Source organism: Anabrus simplex, chromosome 12 (assembly GCF_040414725.1).
Source record: "Anabrus simplex isolate iqAnaSimp1 chromosome 12, ASM4041472v1, whole genome shotgun sequence".
NCBI lineage: Eukaryota > Metazoa > Arthropoda > Insecta > Orthoptera > Tettigoniidae > Anabrus > Anabrus simplex.
Genome location: NC_090276.1, coordinates 468,494 through 494,893, shown reverse-complemented (window position 1 = coordinate 494,893; position 26,400 = coordinate 468,494). Strand labels below are relative to the sequence as shown.

The following is a 26,400-nucleotide window of genomic DNA, read 5'->3' as shown; positions in this document are numbered from 1 at the left end:
CTATTGCCTGGTTGGCATTGACATTACATGTAATAAATATCATTTTTGGTCCGTATTGATGATGTAGATTGAAATAATAACATTAAGTTATTTATTAGACCACCTAATCAATACAAAATCGTCTTGGATGATTTACATAAATTTGTTAGCTAATAGTGGGACATGTTTCGCCTTCTCTGAAGGCATCATCAGCCATAGTCTTAACCTTAAATTAAAAATAAGCGTCTAAATAACATGTAGTGATGAAATGAATTTTAAAATCTTGAAGAGATTTGAAGTAAAATAACATTAAAAATAACAATGATGGTTTGAAAATACAATGTGATGAGATACAATAGTGGAAGTATTAACAAAATTAACCTTAGAAGGCTGCTAAAATAAGTACAATGGAATAAAACAACAGATTGTTATACAACAAGTAGTAAGATTGCATAAAAGTAAAGTTGATAGTAATGGCGGTTATAATTAGACGATGGCGAAAAATCTTATGAATCTTATGAAAACACAACAAATTCTCCGCAATGGCCAACCATATGAGGGACACCGGGCATAAATTCACCACAATAGAACAAGACCTCCATATCCTAAAAAGAGTTGATAAAAGCAAACTCATGACAGAATATGAAAACTTATTTATTTTCCTCGACCAGCATTTTAATAAAGATAAAAATCTAAATGACACTATTGATAAAAAAAGCCCCTTGTATGAACAGATTCTTATTTTATTACGAGAATCAACTTCCCTCACCAACAAATTCTTAAAAATCTTCAACCTCACATCAATTAGAGTTCCCACCTCCCCTACAGCTAATATACCCCCCTCCCTTCCCCCCACCGCTAGTACCTCTAATTCAAATACAACCAATAAACCCATAGCCACACCCACCGGAACATCGCTCCCTCCAATAGCCTTACACCGTTACAACACGCGCAGTAATACACTCTCTTCCTTCCCTCCCACCAATAGCAGCCCCCCTCTAATAGTTACGTCAACGCAAACAGATCCCCCTCCAACACAAAACTTCAGTTATAACACACGTAGCAAGAAGTCTACTGTTGCAAATACTTCTTACTCATAATATTACAAGCTATCTTTGTCACCGTCAAGTGGTAAGTGCATACGATTCTACTTCAAGATTTTTCAAATATCTTTTCACACAATTAACTCTACGTTTCTTGCTTCCATTTACAGATTCCACTTGTATATGCTTTTTCAACTAGAATATCTACAAACTCACAATTTACAACATTTGAACATCACTTCAAATTTTGAGATGGTCCATAGTGATCCTATTTGAAACTGTTCTTCAACTTCTATTCACCAACTTCATATCCTCAACGTGTTCTACAACTTCACCATATGCATCTGACTTTCATCCTTTATCTTCAAGATCATAATGAACTTCGGATCTCTCGACTAACTTTGACTTTTACTCTCTCCTCTTTACTTTGATTTCATAAGATTTTTCGCCATCGTCTAATTATAACCGCCATTACTATCAACTTTACTTTTATGCAATCTTACTACTTGTTGTATAACAATCTGTTGTTTTATTCCATTGTACTTATTTTAGCAGCCTTCTAAGGTTAATTTTGTTAATACTTCCACTATTGTATCTCATCACATTGTATTTTCAAACCATCATTGTTATTTTTAATGTTATTTTACTTCAAATCTCTTCAAGATTTTAAAATTCATTTCATCACTACATGTTATTTAGACGCTTATTTTTAATTTAAGGTTAAGACTATGGCTGATGATGCCTTCAGAGAAGGCGAAACATGTCCCACTATTAGCTAACAAATTTATGTAAATCATCCAAGACGATTTTGTATTGATTAGGTGGTCTAATAAATAACTTAATGTTATTATTTCAATCTACATCATCAATACGGACCAAAAATGATATTTATTACATGTAATGTCAATGCCAACCAGGCAATAGTAAAACCTAACAAGTACTTAAACCTAAAAATTAAAATAGGCAAGATTTCTAGAGATATCAAGTTTCTTAAAGATTGCTTGAAATTAGAGTTGGTACCTAAATTTCTCAAATCTTTACAAAGAAAAAGTCATCCCTATTCAAAATCTAATGCCACTCAAAAGAAAGTAAACAACATATGGTTGAAAAATGAAATTAAACTATTATACAAGAAGAAATCTTTACTAAATTTACAATTATATAGGACTCATTTGACCATCTCTCAGAAATTACCCCCACTTGAATGGAGCTCATTTTTAAGGTACACTGACCTCAAACTATCTTACGTATTAGACAAGAAACAGAAAACCCTAAACCATAAATTACTTAGTCTTCAAGAAAACAAATGTAAAACTCCTGACCAAAATACAAACAACAAAGTGTCCCCTTCCCATTTGACTAACATTCCCACTACAATCAACCTATCTAATGCAACCTTCTCTAACCAAGAATTAAATCTATTAGATAAAGGCATCAAACATAATTGGCCTAATCACAAAAAGGCAGAAGACATCATCACTACCATCGCTGAAACCGAAACTAATATCGATAAACAAATCCCAATTGATAAACAGAATGACGTACGATATGAAGTAAAAAAGAAACTCCCAACTTTGATTAATGAGATAACATCTAATAATAACCACAATGTCTCGAAACAAATTCTAAACCTGAAATCCAAAATCCATAGCAACAACGTAGTAATTACAAAAGCAGATAAGGGCAACACCATAGTAATAATGAACAAACAAGATTACATCAATAAAACTGAAACCTTTTTTTCAGACAATACCTATACCTTAATTAACAAAGATCCTACAAACAAAATACAGCGTAACTTAAAGAACCTTCTGAAAAATTCTAACTTCATTTTAAATGATCAAGATTATCAGAAATTAACTGTAATGAACCCAAAATTACCTACAGTCAGATCACTGCCCAAAATTCATAAAAAAGATGTCCCCATTCGACCTATAATTAATAGTATCAATAGTCCTACCTATAAAACCTCTCAATTCCTACACAAATTCCTAAAAAAACACTTCAAATTTCACAACTCCAACCCCATAAAGAACTCGATCGAACTCTGTAATTCCCTAAATAAGTTCAGTCTACAACCAAACCACGTTTTATGTTCTTTTGACATCACCAACATGTATACTAATATCCCTATCAACAATACTATTAACATCATAAAAAACAATCTGTTGAAACATAGCACATTGAGTAAAATCGAAATTGATGAATGGTTAAAATTACTTAATTTCGTTTTAGACAACAACTATTTTACCTTCAATAAGAAAATTTACAAACAAGAAGGTCTAGCGATGGGAGACCCGTTATCTGGAATACTAGCCGACATATACTTAGATAATCTCGAACATAGTAAGATTATTAATAACATCAACGGACTCTGTCTTTGGCATCGCTATGTTGATGATACCATAGCTATCATTGATAAACAAATCAACAACAGCAATAACATACTATCATTCCTCAACAACTTAGATAATAATATTAAATTCACTAAAGAAGATGAGTTCAATAACTCTCTGAACTTCTTAGATATCAAAATCACACGAGCATTGAACAAATTCGACTTCCAAATATACAGAAAACCCACCTTTTCTCCAACAACCATAAAAAATGATTCTTTACATCCCAACTCACATAAAAAAGCCACTTATCACAGTTTAATATATAGAGCATTAAAGATCCCTATGTCCTCTACTAATTTAAAGAAAGAATTACTATTCATCAAGGAAATAGCTAAATTCAATGGATTTAACACGAATATGATTGATAAAATCATCAATAAAACCAAACTAAAACTAGCTACCAATTTAACTCCATTAAAACCCGTCAAACCAAAATACGCTAAATTCACGTTCACTAACCATAGCATTTACCCGATAACCAATTCATTAATGAAGCACGAAATAAAAATAGCCTACACAACAAAAAACACTAATCGCAATTTATTCTTCAATCACAACTCTATCAACATCACAGACAATAGTTACTCTGGATCAGGAATATACAGATTGAAATGCTCTACATGTAATTTTTCTTATGTTGGCCAAACTGGCCGCAGCTTCTCTACCAGATACGCCGAGCATTACAATGCCCAAAAACACAACAAATTCTCCGCAATGGCCAACCATATGAGGGACACCGGGCATAAATTCACCACAATAGAACAAGACCTCCATATCCTAAAAAGAGTTGATAAAAGCAAACTCATGACAGAATATGAAAACTTATTTATTTTCCTCGACCAACATTTTAATAAAGATAAAAATCTAAATGACACTATTGATAAAAAAAGCCCCTTGTATGAACAGATTCTTATTTTATTACGAGAATCAACTTCCCTCACCAACAAATTCTTAAAAATCTTCAACCTCACATCAATTAGAGTTCCCACCTCCCCTACAGCTAATATACCCCCCTCCCTTCCCCCCACCGCTAGTACCTCTAATTCAAATACAACCAATAAACCCATAGCCACACCCACCGGAACATCGCTCCCTCCAATAGCCTTACACCGTTACAACACGCGCAGTAATACACTCTCTTCCTTCCCTCCCACCAATAGCAGCCCCCCTCTAATAGTTACGTCAACGCAAACAGATCCCCCTCCAACACAAAACTTCAGTTATAACACACGTAGCAAGAAGTCTACTGTTGCAAATACTTCTTACTCATAATATTACAAGCTATCTTTGTCACCGTCAAGTGGTAAGTGCATACGATTCTACTTCAAGATTTTTCAAATATCTTTTCACACAATTAACTCTACGTTTCTTGCTTCCATTTACAGATTCCACTTGTATATGCTTTTTCAACTAGAATATCTACAAACTCACAATTTACAACATTTGAACATCACTTCAAATTTTGAGATGGTCCATAGTGATCCTATTTGAAACTGTTCTTCAACTTCTATTCACCAACTTCATATCCTCAACGTGTTCTACAACTTCACCATATGCATCTGACTTTCATCCTTTATCTTCAAGATCATAATGAACTTCGGATCTCTCGACTAACTTTGACTTTTACTCTCTCCTCTTTACTTTGATTTCATAAGATTTTTCGCCATCGTCTAATTATAACCGCCATTACTATCAACTTTACTTTTATGCAATCTTACTACTTGTTGTATAACAATCTGTTGTTTTATTCCATTGTACTTATTTTAGCAGCCTTCTAAGGTTAATTTTGTTAATACTTCCACTATTGTATCTCATCACATTGTATTTTCAAACCATCATTGTTATTTTTAATGTTATTTTACTTCAAATCTCTTCAAGATTTTAAAATTCATTTCATCACTACATGTTATTTAGACGCTTATTTTTAATTTAAGGTTAAGACTATGGCTGATGATGCCTTCAGAGAAGGCGAAACATGTCCCACTATTAGCTAACAAATTTATGTAAATCATCCAAGACGATTTTGTATTGATTAGGTGGTCTAATAAATAACTTAATGTTATTATTTCAATCTACATCATCAATACGGACCAAAAATGATATTTATTACATGTAAGGGAAGAGCATGCGTAATTAAGAACATTCCAGAAAAATGAGCAACAATTCAGTTTTGTTATTGCAAGACACAAGATAGATTAGTAATGTAAGTCCTTAATTGGATACCATTTGTGTGAACAATCTTTAAAAATATCCGATATTTATTATTATTATTATTATTATTATTATTATTCCTTTGCTGGCAGGACCTAGTGTTTACAGTGCGCTATGTCTTCTGGTATGGGCTAAAGCAATTCTGTTACTTTCATTGATCTGTCTCTGTCTTATCCTTGGCTTTGACAATATGAAAGTGACTGAGGTATGAGCAACGCTAGTAATGCCACTCCTTCTGCAGCCAGTCCCTGCTATGAATGGTGTGAAAATGTTGCTCGTAGGGTCGGTTGGCGCATGCATTTCAGTGGGCTTGGTAGAATGATATGTAATAGCAACTTCTGGCTCAGTGAGGAAAGCAACGGGAAACTACCTCACTCCTCATTTCCCTGGTACGCCTCTTCAGTGATGCCTAGGCCATCTATGACAGCTGATGGCAGAGCTGTAGAGGATCCAACCAGCCTTAGGGCTGAAGACTGAACATACACATACATTATTATTATTATTTTTATTATTGTTATTATTATTATTATTATTATTATTATTATTATTATTATTATTATTATTATTATTATTATTATTATTATTATTATTATTTACAGAGTTTACGCCCACATTGGAGCACTTAAATCAGACTACAACAAATTTGTCTTCCTTTTCTTCTCCCAAAAAGTCTTGAGTCTGTTTGACCTGGCTGTCCTCTCCGCATCCGTTATAACATATTGTTTCCTCTGTACAGTGGTCAGAGGAAGCCTGATGCATTTAATCTTCAAAATATTTTTCTCGTCTCTGTTTTCTATGGTTTGCATGGTAATATTCAACTCCTCCAAATCACTTTGAACTTCTTTAAACCAATTGTTTTTTGATTTACTATTCCAAAAGTAATTAAATAATTGTTTTAAAACTCTGTTATCACTTAGTCGAAATATATGACAAAAAAATTATTAAGATGTACAATATTAGAAGGATCCACCTTTCAATACTCCGTTGTAAGTTGTGACTTCTTTTTAGTTCAACTTACAACGGAGTATTGAAAGGTGGATCCTTCTAATATTGTACATCTTCTTATTTCTCTATTCAATACGGAACGATCATGAAGTTAAAAACAAAAAAAATTAATTTTTTAAAAATTTTATTTGTACACCTTAAGACAGAAGGTCTGCATGTATGAGTGCCGCAAGGCTAAAATTTCGTTTTTCACATTTGTCAAATTTTGAACAGATTTACATATTAAATTTCCGGAGACTAAAACTCCTAAATTTTTATGAAAATTATTTTAATTACTTTCATATTTAATTTCTGGAGAATAAAACCCCTAAATATTTATCAAAATTATTTTAATACATAAAGCTGATATTCCTTTATCCAGTGAAACAGTCATATTTTCTTAAATAGTGCATTTTCCAATCCATTTTCTTGAAATTCAATAAATTCTGACTTACAACTTTAAAGTTACATAAAGTTATCTGTTTTTAAGCTAGAGATTTCTGGTTTTCATGAAAATGATCGCAAATTCATCTATGTACAAGATATAAGATAAACCAAAAATGTGATTTTCCAACTTAAGTAATGGTTTTCACATGTTTATTTGGATTTGCTGTGAGATTGCACAGGTGAGCCACCAGCCCTCGTACCTGGCTGAGCGACCTCTGTTCAGTCGGAGCATATTTCTATCAATTTTGACTTGGCTGTTGAAACGCACCCACAGGGAAATATCACTGTTTGTCTGAGAAGAAAGGTTTGATCGCAGCACACCTTGTGGAACATGCCCCACATGTTTATACCTAAATGAATTAAATCCATCAGTAACGTCCTATTCTATAAACGCTTCAGATTCCTACCAAATTTAGTCACGTCAATTTTTCTAGCCCACACCCTACCAGCAGGGCAAATTATAAGAAATTATCATGTCAGAATAAAAATTAAATTAAAAAATAAAGAATTAATATTACGTTTTAAAAAATCTTCCTGTGTACTGATGATGTTAAGAAAATAGACCAATGAGCATAAAGTATTCTGCAAAATGTTTCTTATATTATCTATATATATAAAATAACTTGTCCTGACTTGATTGACTGACTGACTGACTGACTGATTCATCATCGCCGAGCCAAAACTACTGGACATAATGAAATGAAATTTTGGGAATACATTCATATTAAGATATAGGTGCTCACTAAGAGAGGATTTTTGGATATTCCTTCGCTAAGGGGGTGAAAAGGGGGGTTAAAATTTTAAAATGATTGTATCTATATCTCGAAACTTTAATAGTTTACAGATGTGAAAATTAGTATTTAGAATCGTCTTTAAAAATAAGGAAACATGTATTTTTTTTTGTTTTCAGAAAATCCCAATAGGAGGGGTGAAAAAGGGTGATAAAGGGGTTGAATGCCTTTAATCAGGATACCGGTACTTATATCTCAGAAACTGAACATATTACAGACCTGAAAATTTGTACTTTGATCTCTTCTAAAAAGAAAGAAACACGTATTTCTTATTTTTGGAAAATCCAATTAATGGGAGGGTGAAAAGGGGGGTTGAATTTTTTTTTGCTAAGGGCTTTACGTCGCACCGACACAGATAGGACTTATGGCGACGATGGGATAGGAAAGGCCTAGCAGTTGGAAGGAAGCGGCTGTGGCCTTAACACTTTGAAGACGATGTCACCCCTCATGGGGTGTCGGACGCTCATACAAAATATCGTATGTCACCCCTCATGGGGTGACACGGTAGTGTGTCCAGGACTCTGGACTTTAGGCTGTCGCGCAAAACTAGCGCTACCATTTGCTGCAGTATTGCATTGCTTGTTTACGTAAGGTGTTCATAGAGTGCAGCGCGGTGCCCATTCTTTTATCAGCACGCTGTGCATTGAGCAACAGACGGTGGAATTTCTCTGGCATTTGTCACCCCCTATGGGGTGATATACGCAACTATCAGAATTCAATTATTAATGGCACGGAAAATAACGTGGATTGGAGCCTATTATTGCTTTATTCTTACATACTATTGTTACATAACTTAAGAAATGGTTATTATTAGATCAATTGAGCTTCATTGTTCCAAGGAAAGATAAAATTACAAAAGAAAACAATACAGATGATGATATATCATGCTAGTCATTGAATTTATGGCATAGTATAAATGATATGAAAGAATAACAGTTTTTACAAGATACACATCACTTGTGAACCAACTCACAGTGAGGTTTGCATAAGAATGCTTTGTCTGGGCAATGTTTACAATATGTTGTTACTTTCTTCGCTTTCCTTGCAGCCTGTCGACCTCCAGTTTCGTTAGCCTCTTTGTAGCATATGCTGCAGTATTTCCTTCTCTTCCGTGTGGAATCTCCAGCCTTTTCAGTTTCTTCCGTCTCCACAAGGAGATGGATACCGCGATTGTGACGAGGTGTTTCTACTTCATCCGACAAGCACATTAGTTCAAGAGCACATTTCTCCTTGAAGGTAGTTATGGACATTTTCTGCAGCTTTGGCACTGTTTGGTAGTTTCTGTATGCAGTCCATGAATTCACCAAGCTCGTTCCAATTAATAGTTCCGTCGCTACCTTGTGATACTATCTGACAGTTTTCCGAAGAGATGTATTATAAGACGATAGCTGATCAGATACATCAATGCCAGGCTTTGCTTTGTTGTAGTCAATAACTACGGATGGTTTGAAAATTTCTGTGTTACTCTTATCACGTTTTCCTGAAGATACAAAATCTAACTGGTGCTTAGTTGAGAGCATATAAACCTCTCGCTTGTCCATCCATTTCAGTGCTAGGATGCCATTATGCGATTCCTTAGCAACCATTTCTCCTTTCTTGACTCTTTCCTTTAGACCTGGTGGAAGCCCAACTCTATTTTTCCACAAGGTACCAACCAGATGAGTGCGTCTAGCTAGGAGTTTATTCGCCAAATCAACTGACGTGTAGAAATTGTCTGTGAACAAAGTTGATCCACTGTCTAAATAAGGATCCATAAGTTCCATCACAACAGCTGTAGCATGTGGTAGTCCAGGGTTAGCAGTTGTCCCTTTGCCGCAGTACACTTTTGTGGTGTAGGTATAGCCGTCTATATCGCATAGTTTGAATACCTTCACCCCGTATTTATGAGCCTTATTTGGAATAAACTAGTGAAATGTTAGTCTTCCCCTGAAGGGGATCATAGATTCGTCAATGACCAATGTTTCCTGTAGCTCATTTAGCTCTTTGAAATTCTTATTGAGCTTTAGAACAAGAGGTGTGATTTTATACAACCTGTCATGTCCTCGGTTTGCTTCCCTGTTGAAATGCCAGAAGCGCAAAATCAGTAAGAACTTGTCCCGCTTCATTACTTGACCCCCAACATAGCTTTTATACAGTCTGTTCTTTCTTGACCAATAATTATGAAGTTTGGGAAACTGTGCTAAGCCCATCTACATCAATAAGCCTAAGAACTTTTTCATGTCAGCACAATTGATATAAGTCCACTAAGTGAATCTATTCCGCCTACTCACACGTTTCCCTCGCAACACATTCCTTGCATTTTCATTGGTTTCATGCACCATCATATTGATGATATCGTCATTAACTATAGCACGATAGAAATCAACTGGTTGAGATTTAGCACTCAAAGGAAATTTTAAACCGGGGCTACGTGTGAATAAAAAATGTTTCTGCAAACCTGAGAATGTTCCCCAGTAATTGTCACTGGCTGGTGATATGGTTGAATCATCGCACGATGCTGCACTGGAATCTTCGCTAGTGTCCTCACTACAAAAACTACTGTCCAATTCCGACTCTGAAAAGGTGGCATCAGACTGCAAATCCGAAATGTCAACATCACTTGATGCAGCACTCGAACTCTTTTCAAGTTCTTCCTCTATCTCTCTATCGGTAATCATAGTTTACTCGACACAGAAACACACACAACATTAATTTAATTCTTGTCACACAACTGTAAATTACAAGGAACTCATAGAAAGGCGCGTAAACCAACAGTTCACAACACAGAGCACAGTGTTCCACAACAACAAAGGTAAAAATAGCGTCACCCCTGTAGGGGTGACACGCGCTTTTTCTGTTGCATTGCCAACCTAATAACCATATGTCACCCCAATAGGGGGACACAAAAATAGTAACTTTGAACATAAATTATGTCTTTGATTATCATCTACGAATGAAATTACGCTCATCCGTACGCCACAACAACCTGAAATATGTATATCGCATTTCCGCAGTTTACCGTGAAAAAAGCAAATGTACGCGTCGACGTTAACGTGTTAATTAAGGTACAGCCCCAGCATTTGCCTGGTGTGAAAATGGGAAACCACGGAAAACCATCTTCAGGGCTGCCGATACTGGGATTCGAACCTACTATCTCCCGGATGCAAGCTCACAGCCGTGCGCCTCTACGCGCACGGCCAACTCGCCCGGTGGGTGAATTTTTAAAATGAGTGCATCTATATCTCAAAACTTTGAAAGTTTACAGATGTAAAAATTGGTATTTAGAATCTTCATTAAAAATAAAGAAACACGTATTTTTTTGTTTTTGGAAAATCCCATTAGCAGGGGTGAAAACGGGGGAAAAACGGGTTGAATGCCTTTCAAGAGGATACTTATATCTCAGAAACTGAAGATATTACAGACCTGAAAATTGGTACATTTGATCTCTTTTAAAAATAAAGAAACATGCACTTTTTGTTTTTAAAAAAAATCCAGTTAATGGGGGGAGGGTGAAGAGGGGTGAATTTTTAAAATGTGTGTATCTATATCTCAAAACTTTTAAAGTTTATAGATGTAAAAATTGGCATTTAGAATCTCCTTTAAAAATAAAGACACATATTTTTGTTTTTGTTTTCGGAAAATCTCAATAGGAAGATTGGAAAAGGGTGAAAAATGGGTTGAATGCCTTTAATGAGGCTACTTATATTTCAGAACCTGAAATTATTACAGACCTGAAAATTGGTATTTGGGATCTCTTTTAAAAATAAAGAAACACGTTTTTTTTTTTTTGTTTTTGGAAAATCCAATTAATGGAAGGGTGAAAAAGGGTTGAATTTTTAAAATGAGTGTATCTATATCTCAAAACTTTTAAAGTTTATAGATGTAAAAATTGGTATTTAGAATCTCCTTTCAAAATAAAGAAACACATATTTTTTGTTTTCGGAAAATCCCAATAGGAAGGGTAGGAAAGGGTAAAAAACGGATTGAATGCCTTTAATGAGGCTACTTATATTTCAGAACCTGAAGATATTACAGACCTGAAAACTGGTATTTGGGATCTACTTTAAAAGTAAAGACAGGTATTTTTTCGTTTTTGGAAAATCCAAATAATGGGAGGTGAAAATGGGGGTGAATTTTTAAAAAGAATGTGTCTACATCTTAAAACTTTAAAAGTTTATACAGATGTAAAATTTGGTATTTAGAATCTCCTTTAAAAATAAAAGAACACATATTTTTTGGTTTTCTGTAAATCTCAATAGGAGGGGTGTATAAGAGTGAATATTGGGTTGAATGCATTTAATGAAGATACATATATCTCAGAAACTGAAGATATTACAGAACTGATAATTTGTACATGGGATCTTTAAAAATGAAATTAATTGACTTAATTGTATGAGAATAGATACATCTAATAAAAACTAAAGTCATTACAGACATGAAAATTGGTATTTGGATCTCCTTTAAAAAAAAGAAAAACGCATTTGGGGGGGGGGGGGCACCTTGGGGGCGGGAGTGAAATGGAGTTGAATTCCTTTCATGAGGACACAAATAAAAAACTGAAGTAGTTAGAGTCATGATAATTGGTATTTAGAAGATCCTTTACTATTAAAGAAACAAGTATTTTTGCCGGAATTTTCACCTAGGAGGGAGGGGGGGGGGGGAAGGAGTGTGAAAGGAAGTGAAAGAAGTGAATTATATTTATGGGGATACTTATATCTCAAAACTGAAGGTAATAGACATGAACATTGGTGTTTGGAATCTCCTTTAAACATAAAGAAACACGCCTTCTTTTTTTTTGGGGGGGGGGGGGTAAATAAACTTGACGGCGGTGGTGTGTAAAAGGAGGTGAGACCAATTGATTTTACTGTTCGTAATGTACTTATAAGGAGCCTCAGTTGCTCAGGCGGCAGCGCGCCGGCCTCTGACAGCTGGGTTCCGTGGTTCAAATCCCGGTCACTCCATGTGATATTCGTGCTGGACAAAATGGAGGCGGGACAGGTTTTTCTCCGGATACTCCGGTTTACCCTGTCATCATTCATTCCAGCAACACTGTCCAATATTTCATTTCATTTGTCATTCATCGACCATTGCCCCAGAGGTGTGCTTCGGCAGCCGGCACAATTCCTATTGTCGCCGCTAGATGGGGCTTTATTCATTCCATTCCTGACCCTGTCGAATGACAGGAAACAGGCTGTATATTTTTGATGTACTTATTCTGATCATAAACCGATCATTTTTAATCTTTCCTGGGTTCGTTTTCAACAGACATCTTCTCCTTCGGAGAACGTTCTTAGATTACAGTAGATTCTCCTGGCATATAAATAAAAATTTAAACACATTTGAAATAAACGATGGGAATGAGATTGGCCGTCAAATTGTTCGCCTCTATAATAAGGTCACGGAAGTATGTCATACATATCGCCAGAAATCCCGCCCACTTGCCTACGCGCAACAATAGTGTTGGTCACATTGTCAACAATGACAGTGGCAGCAGATGTAATTTACCGCCAAGTAGCGGTCTTGCATCTTGCTGTGGGGTCCAGAACATCTATAATAATAATGATAATAATAATAATAATAATAATAATAATAATAATAATAATAATAATAATAATGATGATGATGATGATGATGATGATGATTTGGACGTTGTCAAATGTGCGGACCGCGCTGGAAACTGCTCATGGACTGGTAATGACTAAGAATGCAGTCCGGCCGCCGGTTCAGTACCGCCAAGGCACCCAAGACGACACCACGCCGGATCTCCTGAAGGATTAGATCCATATTAAAAATGCTTATAGGAAATGATGGCAAAGATTTAGGTACCTAACTGACCGGGTGCAATACCTGGACCTAGCTCGGGAAGTACGAAATCGATTGCTGGAAAGAAATATTGAAAAATGGGGGGAAACTTGCCGTAATCTATTAGAACACGAGTCAAATCGCGAATCTTGGCGGATTCTCGCAGAAAACGAGTCAAATCGCGAATTTTGGCGGATTACATATCTATAACAATAAGCATTCAATTATAGATTTCAGTATAATACCGTAGCGAAGCACGGGTATCTTGCTAGTGCCAACATATAATGACGCTAGCAGGCAACTGCTGAGTTTTGCATAGAAAAATCACAAACCAGTAGTTTTTGATGAACGATCTATATACCTAGGTACTGTATATATAAGTAAAGTAGGAAAAGAAGGAAAATACATATTTTTGTTTTCGGAAAATCCACTTAAGAGGATGAAAATAATTGAAAAAAAGATTGAATTTTGAACATGAATACCGATATATCTACCGTATATGTCAAAAACTTAACATGTTAGAGACATGAAATTTGGTATTTGGAATGTCTTTTAAAAATACAGGAACATGCATTTTTTGTTTTCGGAAAAGGTACTTAACCGACGGTGAAAAGAAGTGAAAAAAGAAGTGAATTTTTTAAGTGCAGATGCTTATATCTCAAAAATGCGTTGAATTATATGTATTAGGATATTTATATCTCTAAAAGCTAAAGATGTTACAGATGCGAAAATTGGTACTGTATTTATCATCTCCTTTAAAAGTAAAGGAACATGTAGTTTTTGTTTTCGGAAAATGGGAGGGACTGATAAAGGAGTTGAATTTTTTTTATGGGTATTCTTATAGCCTATCTCAAAACCTAAGATGTTAGAACGTGGAAATAGATATTTGGAATCTCCTTTAAAAATAAACTTTTTTTTCGATTTGAGAGAAGACTGTTTTCTCACATGTACAGTTCTATGTTGCATTGTCATCTTAGCCCCAAAAGGCAATAACACAAACGTGGTTTACAAAGTTTTTCCGGTGTAAATTAAACTCAATTTTCTATGAGTGTTTATACTTTAGGGATTTTCAGATAATGTCTTCGTACAGTACCGAGGAGCGATTACTTTTATCATTTTACGAAATCCACGCGAGCGAAGCCGCGGGTAGCTGCTAGTCTATATATATAAAATAACTTGTCCTGACTGACTGACTGATTCAACATCGCCAAACCAAAACTACTGGACATAAAGAAATGAAATTTTGGGGATATATTCATATTAAGATGTGGGTGCTCGCTAAGACAGGATTTTTGGATAATCCGTCGCTAAGGGGGTGAAATTTTAAAATGAGTGTATCTATATCTCAAAACTTTAAAAGTTTACACATGTAAAAATTGGTATTTAGAATCTTCATTAAAAATAAAGAAACACGTATTTTTTTGTTTTCGGAAAATCCCAACAGGAAGGGTGAAAAGGTTTGAAAAAGGGGTTGAATGCCTTTAATGAGGATACTTATATCTCACAAAGTGAAGATATTTCAGACCTGAACATTGGTGTTTGGGATCTCCTTTAAAAATAAAGAAACACGTATTTTTTGTTTTTGGAAAATCCAATTAATGGGGGGTGGAAAGGGGGTGAATTTTTAAAATGAGTGTGCCTACATCTTAAAACTTTAAAAGTTTACATATGTAAAAATTGGTATTTAGAATCTCCTTTAAAAATAAAGGAACACGTATTTTTTTGTTTTCGGAAAATCCCAATAGGAGCAGTGAAAGGGCGTGAAAAATGGGTTGAATGCCTTTAATGAAGATACATATATCTCAGAAACTGAAGATATTGCAGAACTGAACATTTGTATATGGGATCTCCTTTAAGAATGAAGAAATACGTATTTTTTAGTTTTTGGAAAATCCAATTAATGGCGGTTAAACAGGAGTGACAAATTGGGGTGAATTTTTTGAAAGACTATATCTACAGAATACCTGAGAAACGTAAAATGTTACAGATGTAAAAAGTGGGTATTTGGAATCTCCTGTAAATGTAAAGAAACATAGGTGATTTGTTTTTGGAAACTCCACTTAAGGGGAACTAAAAAGGGGCGAAATTTTAAAATGAGAATTTCTACAGTATATCTCAAGAAACTTAACATGTCACAGAAGTGAAAAATAGTATTTTTTATCTCTATTAAAAATAAAGGAATGTGTATTTTTAGTTTTCGGAAATACCACTTGGGTGGAAGGGGGTGGCTGAAAATGTGACTGAAAATGATGTTGATTTCTCTTAATTAGGCTACTGATATCTCAGAAATGAAATTGAAATTTGATATTTGGAATCTGCTTTAAAAGTAAAGAAACACGTATTCTCGGAAAATCCAATGAAGTGGGAGGAGGGGTGAAAGAATTGAAAAATTTATTGACTTAATTATGAGAAAACATACATCTAATAAAAACTAAAGTTGTCACAGATGTGAAAATTGGTATTTGGATTTCCTTTAAAAACAAAGAAAAACACGTTTTGGCGGGGAAACCATCTTGCGGGGCGGGAGTGAAAAGGAGTTGAATTCCTTTCATGAGGACACATAAATCAAAAACTGAAGAAGTTAGAGTCATGAGAATTGGTATTTAGAAGATCCTTTACTATTAAAGAAACAGGTATTTTTTGCCGGAAAATTCACTTGGCGGGGGAGGAGTGTGAAAGGAAGTGAAAAAAAGTGAATTATTTTTATGGGGATCCTTATATTTAAAAACTGAAGGTAATAGTCGTCAACATTGACTTGACTTACTTACTTTGACTTATTTCCTGTTGCTCCTCCTGGAGCATAGGGCTTCCGTGAAACACTTCCATCTGTTCCTGTTGTTGGCTAACCTCTTCACTTCATTCCAAGTTTTTCCCACTGTTAGACATTCCTCTTCGATTGTCCTTTTCCAGGTCTTCTTTGGACGTCCGCGCTTCCTAGCGCCTTGGGGGTTCCAGTCGAGCGCAGTCTTTTCAATGGCTCCAGCGGGCTTCCTTAAAGTGTGTCCTATCCAACGCCATTTTCTCTCCCTTATCTGCATTTCAATTGGATGCTGATTAGTTTCTTCCCATAGATCTTCATTTGAAATAACATCCGGCCATCTTCTGTTGGTGATACGTCTTAGACAGCGATTCACGAAGACTTGCAGTTGTTTAGTCGTCTTCTGGGTAACTTTCCACGTTTCACAGCTGTAAAGCAGAACAGACTTAACATTTGTGTTAAAAAGTCGTAGCTTAGTTTTTCTAGAAATGTTCTTGTTTTTCCATATAGGATACAATTGGACAAAAGCACCATTTGCTTTCCTGATACGACTCTTAATGTCTTCTTCTGCTCCTCCAGTCGTAGTAACCATACTCCCAAGGTATATAAAGGAGTCTACTTGTTCTACCTCTTTATCATCTATAGACAATTTATCATCAATCTTGGAATTGACCCTCATCTCCTTGGCCTTATTAACATTTATTTTAAGTCCAGCATCCTCTGCCTCCTCCTTCAACCACTTAATCTTCTCTTCCATATCTCTGAACCGTTGAGCCAGTAGGCAGATGTCATCTGCAAAAACAAGGTCTTCTAACCTATCTTGTAAGCCCCACTGGATCTCCCTTTTCCGACCTCGGTACACTTTCCTGAGCACACTATCCAACACAAGTAGGAAAAGCTTCGGAGAAAGAATACACCCCTGTCGAACTCCTGAGGTCACATCTATTGGTTCAGTAAGATCTCCCATATGCAGAACCTGACATTTATAACCCTCGTACATATCCTTTATAATATTCAGAATCTTTTGTGGTATACCATATTCTTCAAGTGTTTGCCACATAACTCTTCTATTTACAGAGTCGAAGGCCTTCTCAAAATCAATGAAAGTCAAGTAGAGGGTGTTCTGCCATTCTGCACTTTGTTCCAAGATGATTCTCAGAGTGTTTATGAGATCGACACAGCTACGGTGCTTACGAAAACCAGCCTGTTCCCTTCTAAGGCGCAATTCCACAACATCCTTCACCCGCTCTAAAATGATCCTTGAAAGCACCTTGCTTGGTACCGACAACAATGTAATTCCTCTCCAATTATCACACTTAGTATTATCCCCTTTCTTTGGTATCTTAACAATCAGGCCTTTCTTCCATTCAGCTGGTAGCTTTTCTTCATTCCAGATCCTTTCCAACAGGGGGTGCAATAATTTTGCCGAGGTCTCAATGTCTGCTTTAAGGATTTCTGGCGCGATATTATCCATACCGGGTGCTTTTCCAGTTCTTATCTGTTTCAAGGCCTTCTCTATTTCTGAACAGGTTGGAGGATGTAATTTTATTCTTGGGTCACTATCTACTGCTTCCATTTGTTGGTTACCATTCTGTTCTGTATTTCTATTGAGCAGCTCTGAGAAATGTTCCTTCCATCTCTGTAGCTGTTCTTCCCGGGTGGTCAGTAGTTCACCTCTCTTGTTTTTAACGGGTTTATTCCTGATAAATCCTCTCCTTGACAGTTTCTTTGTGATACTAAGTCGTCAACATTGGTGTTTTGGAATCTCCTTTAAACATAAAGAAACACGCCTTCTTTTAATTTTCTTTGTGAGGGGGGGGGGGGTAAATAAACTTAACGGCGGTGGGTTGTAAAAGGAGGTGAGACCAATTGATTTTACTGTTCATAATGTACTTATAAGGAGCCTCCATTGCTCAGGCGGCAGCGCGCCAGACTCTCACAACTGGGTTCCGTGGTTCAAATCCCGGTCACTCCATGTGATATTCGTGCTGGACAAAACGGAGGCGGGACAGGTTTTTCTCCGGATACTCCGGTTTTCCCTGCCGTCATTCATTCCAGCAACACCGTCCAATATTTCATTTCATTGTCATTCATCGATCATTGCCCCAGAGCAGTGCTTCGCCAGCTGGCACAGTTCCTATTGTCGCCGTTAGATGGGGCTTTATTCATTCCATTCCTGACCCTGTCGAAACGGGCCCTGGGTGGGTAATGACTAAGAATGCAGTCCGACCGCGGGTTCACTACCGCCAAGGCACCCAAGACGACACCACGCCAGATCTCCTGAAGGATTTGATCTATATTAAAAATGCTTATAGGAGAAGATGGCAAAGATTTAGGGACCCAACTGACCGGGTGGAATACCTGGACCTAGCCCGGGAAGTACGAAATCTATTGCTGGAAGGAAAGATTGAAAAATGGGAGGAATCTTGCCATAATCTATTAGAAAACGAGTCAGATCGCGAATTTTGGCGGATTCTCTCAGAAAACGAGTCAGGTCGCGAATTTCGGCGGATTATATATAAAACAATAAGCATGCAATTATAAATTTCAGTATAATACCATAGCGAAGCATGGGTATCTTGCTAGTCTCAAATATTTCCAGAGAAAAAAACATGATTTTCTTAAATATAACTTTGGCGCTTTGTTCTCCCCTCAGTGGCCGACTGCAGTTAGAAAGCTGTATGTTATATTGAAGTTAGGAACCAACTGACTCTGAACCTACCAGCAGCACCTAATTTCTGATTCAGAACCATTACCAAACATAAGAATAATTTCTAGACTATGAATTTCATTCTGTATTGACAGTTTTTCAATTACATCAATTTAAATGCAAGAAAAGAAAAATCCTGGTATTCAGTACATCGTATTTTTTTTCTTGGGTTTCTTTGGTTAATTTATTAGTTCTGTTTCTGCTGTAGTGATGGGTTAATCCAATTGTGTTTGGGCTCATTACTTAATATTTCTAGGCCCTCATTACTAAGGTTTGTATTGGTAAAATTCTTGACTGGTCGATGGAAGATTCTGAGTTCTTTCTGATAGGCAGAGTTTACTTTTTTCTGATTTTCCAGATTTTGGACATTTTCCCATTTTTTTGGCTAGTGTATTTTGCTACTTAGTTAATATATTGTTCAATTTAGTGGTAACATGTGTTTGGAACGATCCCCCAGGATGGTAAGTGAGATTGAATTAAGGTGCAGAGAAGACGTACTCTGTTATTGAGGGTAAGGGAAGTGGAGGGAGGGAGATGAAGGCTACTATGGCTAGACTCGGTGATATAGAACTAAACGAGGTCACAAAACTAGTTACAAATAGAGGATTGTGGTGGCAGTTAGTAAATTCTCAGTGGCTTGCAGGCTGAACGCTGAAAGGCGTATTGTATGTATAATGATATGAAGTAAATGGGAACTTCTAGGTGGATTTCATGTAGTCTGTTATTCAAAATTGATTTCTTCTTTTGGGGAAATTTAATTTCCTCTGTTAGCCAAATTTTATCTGTTCTTAATTGAGTATTGCGTGTTTGTGCCGTATTCCTATGCATTTGTTTTGGTAAACTTAAAATATTTAGATGTCATGTTACTGTTAAGGCATTTCTTTAATAAAACCTATGTCTCTACCTATTTTTGCTAACTTTATTTTCAGATTGCAATAAAGATTTGCTTTCTTGTTAGCCTGTATGGTATTACCAGTGCACAGCATAAATTTCATTCCGTATTGACGGTTTTTCAATTCATCAGTTTAAATGTAAAAAAAATTCTTCTATTCAGTACATCGTAATATTAATTTCTAGACAAGAATGTTCAATGTCTCAGCAGCAAGAGTGCTTCCATCTTAAGGTACTCAGTTGCTGTGCTTGTACAGCTACGCACGTTGCATGGGGTATCATTTGATCCCTCTCGGCAGTGTGACAAAAACAAATCAAATAGTGAACATTTGACAAAAGTATTGTTCAAGATGTTGCAACATAATGCATCAGAGAGAATAGAGTGGGCTGTCAGAATTCCAAAAAGTCTAAAATCACTAATGTTGAGCACCAGAAGTGTTACCAGTCCATCACAAGGTAAGAAGGCCGAACACGTTTGCAGCCCCAGTGGTGTGATGACCCCGGCGTCATCAATACAATACTAACGGGAAACATCAAACCTGGTTGCCATTGGATCATATTAGCTGCCTCTGTGGATGAGTGGTAGAGTGTCGGCCTCCAGATCCCAAGATAGCGAGTTCAAACCCGGCAGAGGTGGTCGGATTTTTGAAGGGCAGAAAAAAGTCCATTCGACACGCCATGTCGTACGTTGTCGGCATGTAAAAGACCTCTGGTGACACATTTGGTGCGACAAAATTCATTAAATCTCAGCCACAGACGCCCAAGAGAGTTTCGGTTTACACTGTCTGCCATCTAGTGGGCCTACAGTGAAACGGAACGTCGAAATTGACAAGCAGACAGCCAGATGGCATCAAATTGAAATGTGTGCACACGGTAGCTGAGGCCATACGATCATTATTATTATTATTATTATTATTATTATTATTATTATTATTATTATTATTATTGGATCATATTGCTCAGATGCATTTCCTGCTGAACAAGATAAACAGCTATGATGATGAAGTTACTTCCACAATGCATCTGTCACAAAAAATAGAGGGGCTGTGCAGGCAGCTCAAGAGACTAGCCTCTCCCTTAAAATGTGATCTGCTCCCTGTATATCCCTTTGTCCTTATCCTCCATCTTCCTGCTGTTCTCTTTCTATTACATTAAAACAAAGCCTAAATACATTCTCTGTTTCGTGCAGGCGGTTTGTGTGGAATTTCTTCCGACTGGAGAACGAACATCTCAACAACTGTGGTAAATTTCGTGCCGTTCGAGACATTTCGGTGGCACCCATAGACTCATCCGACCAAGCTCAGATCCTGCGCATGATGGATGACGAAGATGGTGTGATAAACAGACACAAAAAGAAGGCTGACAAGAAGAAAGAAGATACTAAAATGCTGATATCAGAGCCCAGTGAACCAACACCTGCCTCATTCCTCGAAGTGCCTTAAAGTCTATGATCTCTGTCGGCTGTGTACTTTAGCTGTATATTTTGATGTCCATGTACACTACAAAATGTACTTCCAACTTTTATAGCAAAAATATAAAAAGGGAAATTTTTATAGTTATTGTGTAGTTGAACATCATTATTTATGTACTGTTTATTTGCAATAAAACAGAGTTCGTCAATTCTCCACCTCTGACAAGTTTGCTCCCCTCCCAGCTTTATTGAGAGAGAGGACAGATAAACAAGCAAAAAGGAAAGTGAAAGAAGTCCTTATGAAGTGAGCTCGTTAGTGAGCTAGGATTAGCGACGAGATGTGAGATTTTCTTTCTCTAAGAGTTGATTTGTTCCTTATGCAGTTTAGTTGAGGGAAGTTCTCAGATCATTGTATTTGGTCATCCAGCTGCCTGCTTCCAACAGTCACAAGAGGCACCTGTTCCAACCAGATTAAAACTGGTTGGTTTCATTGCAGGATCTCTTAACCCAGGATCACTCGCCTTATTTCTATTGCACCATCACTGTACTTTATTCACACTTATTATCATTTACTGCAAAGAGTAATGCACAAACATTTTTATCTAATGATTGAAATATTTATGAAGGTAAATAATAAATAAAATATAAAATTAATTTACCCCCTCTGGGTGGGGGACACAGATGAAGAATACACCCGCACTATCCCCTGCCTGTCATAAAAGGTGACTAAAAGGGGCAACCAAGGGATGATATTACATTACCATCACGCGAAGAACACCTCGAGTCACCTTTTCTTGCCATTAGTACGACTATGTGAGGAAGCTTTATGCGCAAAGGTTTTAAAGTTCGATCACGTCATGAAAATTGTAACTTATGTCGTGAATTATGTAAGATCGTCATCTACTCGTCATCGATTATTCAGAAATATTTTAAGTATGTCAGATTCGGAGTATGGTGACGTTATCCTTCATGCAGACGTAAGGTGGCTTAGTAGGGGAAAAACACTTGAACAGTTTTGCTGCCTGTTGGATGAGAGACAAGACTTTATGAAATCATCTCCTGCGAAATATCATCACGAACTTGATGATATATCTTGGCTAATTGAATTAGCATTCTTGGCAGACATCACCTCAAAATTAAATGAGTTAAATCTCGAATTGCAAGGAAAAGATCATAATATTTCAGGTATGTTAAGTATTGTCAATGCATTTGAAAAGAAACTTAAGGTATGGATTGTCCATTTAAATAGAAATTCCTTTTCACATTTTCCAAATTTGAAAAATATGGCAGATACAGTAAATGGCGGCAAGCGTGATTTTTCATCTCTTGCTAAACATCTTGAAACTATTGGGTCCGAATTTTGTAGCAGATTTAGCCAGTTTTCAATGCTTGAATCAGTGATCATGTTTGTCAATAAACCGTTCGCTTCTGTTGACGTTTGTGAGCTTGGAAGGAGGGTGTGTGTAATATTCGAACATTATAATCCTGAAGAATTAGAAATGGAAATTTTAAGCCTTAAGTCAGACCTTTCTTTGAAATCCTCCTACGCAACATGTGGCAATTTCTGGACTCTGGTGGACGGTAAAAAATATCCCATTACCCGCACTATTGCTCTGAAGATGCAATCTTTTTTGGTTCAACCTATCTTTGTGAAGTCGCGTTTTCGACTATGAACATAATAAAAAAAAACAAATACCGATCCTGCCTGACAGACTCACACCTGGATGACGCGTTAAGAGCAGCCTGTTCCAGTTACACACCAGACTTTCCTCAACTTGCAGCGAGCATGCAGTGCCAGATTTCACATTAATTATGTGAGTAAATATATTTTCATTATTATTATTATTATTATTATTATTATTATTATTATTATTATTATTATATAGTCATTGTAGTACTGATAACAGTAGTCGAATTAGTGGAATCAAACCTGGCGCCCGCATACCCTTAGTTATCATGTGAATGTGCTCGCGTAGAAACGAACGTTGGACAGCCCTGCACTAGATAATAATAAGCATGATACATGACTATATTGAAGGCGAGTCTGATAATTTTTTGAACTCAGACTACATTTTTTTTTTTTTTTCCTATGTTCCAACTCAGACTCCAGCGAAGATGATCTGGAGATACATTACAATATCCCAAAAGCGAAAAATAAATATTATTTAGGGAAGTTATTATTTTTTACTTCTTTGCAGTTATGTTTAAATGGTATTTATTTATTTATTTATTTATTTATTTATTTATTTATTTATTTATTTATTTATTTATTTATTTATTTATTCATTCCTTTATTTATTTATTTATTTATTTATTTATTATCAGCAACAGCATAACGCTGAATTACAAAGATCCGAGCTATGTACAATAGATATTAATCTAAAATGAAAGATACCGGTATACTCTATGAATATTTACTAAGGACACAAATATACACAATAAAAACTGTACAGCCCTATATAATACATCTTTACATAATATGTATTACATGTAGTGAAATAAATCATTTAGTAACCAAACTTCTCTTTTATCCTCAAACGTGCTGACGAATCTCCGGCATAGTCGTGAACGCATGCGCATTGTAGTTTTTCTTGACCGTTCCAACAGACTGTTGTTTAGCGACGATTCCCAACGAGTATGTAGCTCGCGCATGCGCTTACATCAGTCCATGAATCGGTTCAAAACCGTACGCGAACTGCTTGTTGAAACAAACCGTGTGTGTGTGTGTGTGTGACACATTGCCGTAGTTCTGAAACTCGTGGAATTCTGTGACGAATGTTTGCAATGAGTTCAACTAAGAAACGATATTATCAATATTTTCGGGAGGCTAAGCACTCATCAAGATATAATAAATAATTTCGTGTGGCTATTTCTAGCCGATTTGTAAAGCAGACCCTCCGATGAGGGTGGGTGGCATCTGCCATGTGTAGGTAACTGCGTGTTATTGTGGTGAAGGATAGTGTTATGTGTGGTGTGTGAGTTGCAGGGATGTTGGAGACAGCACAAACACCCAGCCCCTGAGCCACTGGAATTAACCAATGAAGGTTAAAATCCCTGACCCGGTCGGGAATCGAACCCAGGACCCTTTGAACCGAAGGCCAGTACGCTGATCGTTCAGCCAACGAGTCAGACACTCATCAAGATGTAACTTTTGTGTAAGTATTTAATTTCAGGGGTGATCATAAAATATACAGTAAAACATCGATGCATCGTTTTTCAGGGGGCAGGGGGAAATGACAACGGATGCGGGAAAACTCTAAATGCGGGCAACATAAAAATAGGGGGAAAGCATAATAATAAAATACGGGTGCTGTATTGGGTCATTTTTCGTTATGTAAATATCTTTATTATTATTATTATTATTATTATTATTATTATTATTAAAACAACAATAATGGCGCGTGGCCTCCGGAGCCGAGTGCAAGTCTTTCGTTTCCAGTTGTCACGTGATAGGCGATCTAAGCGCATATGAAAATACGGCCCTACCTAAGATGAATTCTAATGTTTAATTCGGCAAACAGACAGCCCACAAACAGTTGGAATTAACCGAGGAAAGTTAAAATCCTCGACCCAATCGAGAGCCCTTGAACCAAAGGCGAACACGTGCTCATACTATACATACCGGTATCGAAATATTGCAACCGTGACATAGGTCTACGACATGAAAATAAAAAGCAGTTTCGTTTCACATTTCGTTATAATTGAAAACCTTTAAGTTCAGTTCTCATATTGCAAATTAAAGATATACGTGGATATTACGGCGATAACATGTATTTAGGAAGAGATTCCCTAGACCCTTTGCGAACGGCGCAGCTCAGCTCAGACGATATCACAGAGGTTAGAATTCAACGCGGTGCGTCTCGAATGCTGTCACAGCGGTTTGTGCGAAGCTGCCAACTTAAGAACTAGTTACAAGACTAGGCTATGAGAAATGATTATTGGTCTGGCTTTTCAAGACTATTGGGCAGCGGGCAACAAAGCGGTCAACAGGCTTCTAGCATCCCACACACTCCACAAGGTACGACGCGATTAATCACCCTGTGGCTAATTAAAAAGTATCCGGCGCATTGCGTGAATTTCCCTTTTTTTTCAACGAAGTTGGCAGCCTTAGCCAGACTATACCAACACAGAAAATGGTTTTATGCTGTCTTGTAAATAAGAATACTTCTAGGGGTCGGTTATTGGGCCGAGAAGCGTTGGCACCAGGAGGCTCGTGCGCACAGCACTCCAGCCTACAAGATTAGCAACTCTATAGTCGCTCGTAACAGGTTGCCGCTAAGAGTATTGAGCAGTAAATTAAAAAAAAAAGCGTATATTTTTCTTATGTATGTTCGATCAATGCGGGAAAATTGTGACCGAGGACAAATAATGTTACGACGGTCGATGCGATAAAACGATAGATGTAACATAGGTTTATGTGGAATATTTTTGTGACCGAATCAACGATGAATACGGGAAAACGACAGTTTCGGGAACGATGCATCGAGGTTCTATTGTATTTGACCTGTATTACTATTGTTTATAATCTCCCCCATCCCTTGCCGTCCTTTTTCATTATGTCTCTTTGAAAGTTGGCAGGTATAAAAATGACTTTTAATTCTATAAACACGCCGTACTTCTACTTAATTGTAATTTTTAATATATCTTTAATATTGTTCTTTGATGAAAGTTATATTCTGTAGTATTGAATCAAAATCTCAAAAATCTATTAATAGGCCTACCGCACTTAAGTTGGTAAACTGTTAACTTACCATTTTGTAGCCTTTATTTCGGTTTTGATGTAATATACCCCCACCCCCACCTACTTTTTGTTGTCTATACATTTTCTGCCCCCCGCCCCCACTTGCTACGACGGTGGCCTAGTGACGGAGAGGAGTGTCCTGTATACTTGACTCCAAGGATGCTAGTGGCGTGCATGTCAGTCAGGGTCGAGCGGGGTGGAGTGCGGTATGTTTGAGCCATCGGCCGCAGTAATTTAATTGGTATGATCTTTAG

General features: G+C 36.7%; 1 protein-coding gene across 1 annotated transcript in view; it reads left to right on the top strand.

The window, feature by feature from the left end:
• The window catches only part of LOC136884027 (solute carrier family 53 member 1), a 162,840-nt gene extending 141,225 nt beyond the window's left edge, over positions 1 to 21,615 (top strand). The window contains exon 11 of the mRNA XM_067156038.2: positions 21,184 to 21,615. Coding sequence (XP_067012139.2) covers positions 21,184 to 21,436 — 253 coding nt within the window. The 3' untranslated portion in view covers positions 21,437 to 21,615. The remainder of the gene's footprint in view (positions 1 to 21,183) is intronic.
• The last annotated feature ends 4,785 nt before the right edge of the window (positions 21,616 to 26,400 follow it).